The following is a 5,832-nucleotide window of genomic DNA, read 5'->3' on the forward strand; positions in this document are numbered from 1 at the left end:
TCATCCGTGGGTGCAGTGCATCCCACTTCTAACACCAGTGTGATGGGGTTCAGGGGTCCCCCTGCACTGCACCCCGTCCGCTGGCAGGAGTGACTCTCACTCAGCAGGTACAACAGGAGGTTTATTAGGCAACAGATGCCCAGTTTCTCACAGAAGCGACAGTACAGCAGCTAGAGACAGTCCTTCCAACCCGTCCTGGGGAGAAGCCCCCGAGGGGTGCCCCTCTGGGGTGTAGCTTTCCCTCTCCTCCGGCTGGCTGCCTTCCAGCTCTCTCTTTTTTTTTTCCTCTAACTGCCGCCCCCCCCCCCCCGCCCCCCCGATTCAAAACCCAACTCGGCTCCTCCCTCCTCTTTGTTCAGGGCAGAGGTGTTACCTGCCAGTTGTAGCCCCAGGGTCATCCTTAGCCACTGGGAGCTGCTGCTTGCCTCAGACATCCAGCCTGACTCACACATGCACTCCCCCCACTCCATCACAGAGACAAACCCCTTTAACAAGATACCATCCCCATATGCTACAGAACAGAGTCTCTTGCTGGGGCCCTTGGCCTTTACCCCACACACAGTTACAGGGTGTACTTCTCGTGGTGCCGTCCCGCACTCAGAACCCACAGATACATCACCAAGGCAGTTACTTTTGTTTGCAGCATCCCACTAACTGCTACCTGCTGGCCACTGGCTACTCCTCCTACAAGCCACCCACTGATAACACCATCCCTGTGTCCGCTGCTCCCTTACCAGCCACCTATCAGTCACACCATCTGCTGGAGGATCATTCTGAGGCAGAACCCTGTGGTAGTAGCTTTGCATAGTTTTATATGACTTCAGTTCTTAATACCTCTAAGCCGTGTCTACATGTGCACGCTACTTCGAAGTAGCGGCACTAACTTCGAAATAGCGCCCGTCACGGCTACACGTGTTGGGCGCTATTTCGATGTTAACATCGACGTTAGGCGGCGAGACGTCGAAGCCGTAACCCCATGAGGGGATAGGAATAGCGCCCTACTTCGACGTTCAACCTCAAAGTAGGGACCGTGTAGTCGTTGCACGTCCCGCAACATCGAAATTGCGGGGTCCTCCATGGCGGCCATCAGCTGAGGGGTTGAGAGACGCTCTCTCCAGCCCCTGAGCTCAATGGTGGCCGCGTGGAGTGGCCCCTTAAAGGTCCCCTCCCCCTCCCTTTCCTGTGCAGGAAGCTGAGAGAACGTGCAGGTGGCAGCCCAGACACGCGGCCAGCCTGCACGTCTCTGAGCCACCACTGTCTGCCACCCCAGCTGTGATGGCCACCTGGCAGCCCCCCCCAGCGCCCCTAGGGGACCCCCCCCCCCAAGGGGAGCCAGGGCAGCCAGGGCTCGCGGGCTGGCAGCCAGGGTGGCAAGCAGCAGCGGGGCCCCTCCTGGACGGAGACCGAGGTTCGGGACCTGCTGGGGCTCTGGAGTGAGGAGGAGGTGCTCCAGGTAATGGGGAGCAAGAGGCGGAACGCGGATGTGTTTGCTCGGCTGGCCGAGGGCCTGGCTGCCCGGGGTCAACATGTCCACACTCCTGACCATGTCCGCAGTAAAGTGAAGGAGCTGCGACAGGGTTACTCCCGGGCCCAGGATGCGGCCAGCCGATCTGGGGCCGCCCCCGTCACTTGCCCCTTTTACAGGGAGCTCAGGGACATCCTGGGCCCCCGGCACACCTCCTCCCCTCCGGCCACTCTTGATACCTCGGCTGAGGAGCCCCAGCAGGCCCCGGAGCCGGAGTCTGCCCCGGCGGTAAGCCCCACACCCCGGGGGTCCCCCCTGGAGCCCACCCCCGGGGCACCGGAGCAGGAGGAGGAGGGGGACTCCTCCTCCACCGACACCGGGGTCCAGATCCTCCTCCTGCCATCCCGGAGCAGCAGCCGAGCGTCCGCCCCCCGGCTGTCCCCCAACCGTGGGAGTGGACCATCAGGTATGTACCCCCCCGGTGTACACCCCCGGGGTTGAGGGGTGGGGGTAATAGATATGTGGCCAGGGCCCTCCACATGCCCAGATGGCCATGGCCCCAAGGACAGCAGTGCCATGTCCCTCACAGGAGTGCATCAGCCCCTGCCTCCCCTCCCCACAGCACGACAGTGCCATGCCGTATCCCTGGAGCTGGGGGGAGCGGAACCTCTAGGGTCCCCCGGGGGGAGGGTGTGGGACACCCCGCAGCAGCAGCAGCAGCAGCAGCATGCGATGGAGTTGGGGGAGTGCAAATGCGAGTCTCAGGCTAGATAGGGGCAACAAGCTGAATAGCTCCCAGTGGCTAAGGATGATCCTGGGGCTACAACTGGCAGGTTACGCCTCTGCCCCGAACAAAGAGGAGGGAGGAGCTGAGCTGGCTTTGAATGGGGGGTGGGGCGGGTGCAGGTAGAGGCTAGAGGAAGGGAGAGCTGGAAGGCAGCCAGCCTGAGGAGGGGGAAAGCTACACCCCAGAGGGGCACCCCTTGGGGTCTTCTCCCCAGGACGGGTTGGAAGGACTGTCTCTGACTGCTGTACTGTCACTTCTGGGAGAAACTGGGCATCTGTTGCCTAAGAAACCTCTCCTGTCAGACCCTGCTGAGTGAAGTGAGAGTCACTCCTGCCGGGGGACAGGGTGCAGTGCAGGGGGACCCTTGAACCCCATCACAGCAGCATCTCCCGGGGACGGGGATGGGGAACCTGCAGCACAGGGGTGAGGGGACAAGGGCCACGGCTCGGGGCCCGCACTAACGCCTGTCTCCACTCTTCTTCCCCCCCTCCTGTGTTCCGCAGCTGCACCATCAGAAGGACCGGAGAACGCCGGCGGGGCTTCAGTGGTCCCGGAATCCCCTCCAGGGCCATCGCTCCAGGCCAGCCCCTCGGCGGAGGACCGACCGGCCCCACGGCGGGCAAGACGGCGGACCCAGCACCACCACCCGACGGCGACGGACCCCCAGCTGCTGGTCCTCCACCGCCGGCAGCTGGAGGTCGTGGAGCAGCGCCTGTGGGTGGAGCAACGCCGCCTCCATCTCCAGGAGCGGGCGCTGGCCTGGCGCCAAGAGGCATGGGGGGCCTACATGGAGACCTTCAACCGGCTAGTGGACTACCTGGCCCCCCATGCCGCGCTGGCCGCCGCTGCGCCCGCCCTGAGTGCTCCACCCGCCGCGCCGCCCGCTGCTTCGCTCATTGCCCCGCCGTCGCCCCGCCACCTGCCACCGAGGGCCGGACCACCGAGGGACACCTGGGGCCAGCTGAGACTCGCCGGACGTATCTGCCGGTCCGCCCGGCCCCCAGCCAGCCCCGGACAGGGCTGCGGCCGTGGCGGGGCTCCCGGATGCCCACCCCCAGTGCCGGACTATAGGGGCATGGGGCCCAGGACGTGCCCCCCACCCCTTGTATATAGTTTGGACTTATTCATTTGTGGCCCCCGTTTGCCCCGTCCCCCCCCATGTAAATAGTTCTCCCCTTCCTTGCAATCCCTGGGGTTTTTTTGTAAATATATGCATACTTTTTTATCTTTCACTTATAATAGTTATAAGTTCTTGTATATAGTTTGGTATTACTTAAAAGAACAGTTAAAGAAAACCAGTTTGATTTTACAAACAAGTGCGTGCTTTTATTTGTCCAGGAAAAGTGGGTGGGGGGTGTGCTGTTGGGTGCTCCGTGGTGTGGGCGTAGGGGCAGGGAGTGTTGTGGAGGAAGTGGGGGGGGCACAGTGGGGGGCCTGGCAGAGTTCACCCTGCGGCCTCATCGAAGTGGGCCCGCAGGGCCTCCCGGACCCGGGTCCCTTCGGGGTCCACCTGGCGACTGGGGGGCAGCGGGTGGCTGCACGTCGGCCCTGCTGGCCTCCACAGCCCAGCCCTGAAAAAAGGCCTCCCCCTTGCTCTCCACCAGATTGTGTAGGGCGCAGCAGGCACCCACAATCTGGGGGATGTTGTTGGGGCCCGCATCCAAGTGGGTCAGGAGACATCTCCAGCGCCCCTTGAGGCACCCAAATGAGCGCTCCAGCACCTGGCGTGCGTGGTTCAGGCGCTGGTTGAAGCGCTCCTGGCTGGCAGAGAGATGGCCCATGTACAGGTGCATGAGCCAGGGCCGGAGGGGGTATGCCGCATCTGCGATGACGCAGAGGGGCATGGTGGTGTCCCCCACAGGGATCTCCCGCTGGGGGATGTAGGTCCCCGCCTCCAGTTGGCGGCACAGGCCCGAGTTCCGGAAAACCCGGGCGTCGTGGGTGCTGCCAGGCCAGCCCACATAAACGTCCTGGAAACGGCCCCGGCTGTCCACCAAGGCCTGGAGGACCACTGACTGGTAGCCCTTGCGGTTGATGTAGCGTCCTCCACTGTGTTGCGGGGCGCGGATAGGGATGTGAGTCCCATCCAGAGCCCCGAAGCAATTGGGGAAGCCCAGCGTGGCAAAGCCCGCGATGGTGGCATCTGGGTCCCCCAGCCTCACGAGCCTGTGGAGGAGCAGGGCATTGATGGCTCGCACGACCTGCAGGGGAAGCACATGGGAGAGCACCAATGAGGGGTGAGCAGGGGGTGCGTGGCCCTGCCCTGCCAGGGCCCCCCTGCCCTGCCCTGCCCTGCCCTGCCCTCCCCTCCCCTCCCCTGCCCTGTCCTCCCTGCCCTCCCCTCCCCTGCCAGGGCCCCCCTCCCCTCCCCTGCCCTCCCAGAGCTGCCTCCCCCCCCCCGTGGGTCATCTTACCTCCATGAGGACAGCCCCGACGGTGGCCTTGCCGACCCCAAACTGCTGGCCCACGGATCGGTAGCTGTCTGGAGTGGCCAGCTTCCAGACAGCGATGCCGACCCATTTCTCCACTGGGAGGGCACGCCGCATGGCGGTGTCCTGGTGCCTGAGTGTGGGGGTGAGCCACTGGCATAGCTCCAGATATGTCTGCCAGCTCATGCGAAAGTTCTGGAGCCAGCGGTCGTCGTCCCACTCTCCGAGCACCAGCCGCTCCCACCAGTTGGTGCACGTGGGGTAGCTCCACAGCCAGCGGTGTGTGCGGCTGGGGGGGTGTGCTGCAGGGTTGGGGCTTGCGTCCTCCTCCCCTGCAGGCAGCTCCTCCTCTGTGGCAAGGAGGTGCTCAGCTGCCTCCTGCATGGCATGGAGCAGGGCGAGCACTGCTTCTGCAGGGGCGGCTGGGTGGACCTCTGGCTGCTGCTGCTGCTGCTGCTGCTGGGTGTCCGTGACTGCGTCGCTCGAGGTGTGTGTGCCTATGGCTCTGCAGACCGCGTGCTGTGCAGGCTGCGTGTGTCTGGGAGGGGCGCTTTAAGGGAGTGGCTAGCTGTTGCCCCGGAAGCGCTAGTCCGCCCTGTGACCCTGTCTGCAGCTGTTCTTGGCACCCTTATTTCGACGTGTGCTACTTTGGCGTGTAGACGTTCCCTTGCAGCGTCTACTTCGATGTGGTGCTGCCCAACGTCGACGTTCAATGTCGACGTTGCCAGCCCTGGAGGACGTGTAGACGTTATTCATCGAAATAGCCTATTTCGATGTAGCGTGCACGTGTAGACGTAGCCTATGATTCTTTTATTGTATGACCATCAGGTACAAACCTAGGTTAAAAGCACAGCTGAAAACTGAGTTTCTTTGAAAGTCTGCTAGGCAACTACAATCAACAGTAGCCTGAAAAAACAGTGTCAAACATAGGCAAGAGGCTAGGCTAGAGAAAGGGCTACACGCAAAGCTATATTTAAAAAATGGCAAGAGTACTAGATCCTTGGCAAGGCTAAACAATAGCTAGAAATGAAAGAAAAAAATCTTAGGTAAAGTCTCTACTACTTTTAAACTTACCGAGAGTATTACCATCAAAACTATATTGAAAACTGCCTTTAAACCTTTACCGGGAGTCTGTGATGATAACTTAGCTA

The 5,832-nt window shown here is 62.0% G+C and overlaps 1 protein-coding gene across 1 annotated transcript; it reads left to right on the forward strand.

Moving 5' to 3' along the window:
- Positions 1-424: 424 nt before the first annotated feature.
- On the forward strand, positions 425-3,545 carry LOC142002774 (uncharacterized). The gene is made up of 2 exons (XM_074979160.1): positions 425-1,931; positions 2,756-3,545. The coding sequence occupies exons 1-2, from the start codon at positions 1,457-1,459 to the stop codon at positions 3,418-3,420; spliced, it is 1,140 nt and encodes a 379-aa protein (XP_074835261.1). The 5' UTR covers positions 425-1,456; the 3' UTR covers positions 3,421-3,545.
- The last annotated feature ends 2,287 nt before the right edge of the window (positions 3,546-5,832 follow it).

This window comes from Carettochelys insculpta, chromosome 28 (assembly GCF_033958435.1).
Source record: "Carettochelys insculpta isolate YL-2023 chromosome 28, ASM3395843v1, whole genome shotgun sequence".
In the NCBI taxonomy this organism is placed as follows: Eukaryota; Metazoa; Chordata; order Testudines; family Carettochelyidae; genus Carettochelys; species Carettochelys insculpta.

Coding starts and splice junctions, on each gene's coding strand:
- LOC142002774 (XM_074979160.1), top strand. CDS start 1,457: ATGGGGAGCAAGAGGCGGAACGCGGATGTGTTTGCTCGGCTGGCCGAG. Junction 1,932..2,755: donor CCGTGGGAGTGGACCATCAG/GTATGTACCCCC, acceptor TGTGTTCCGCAG/CTGCACCATCAGAAGGACCG.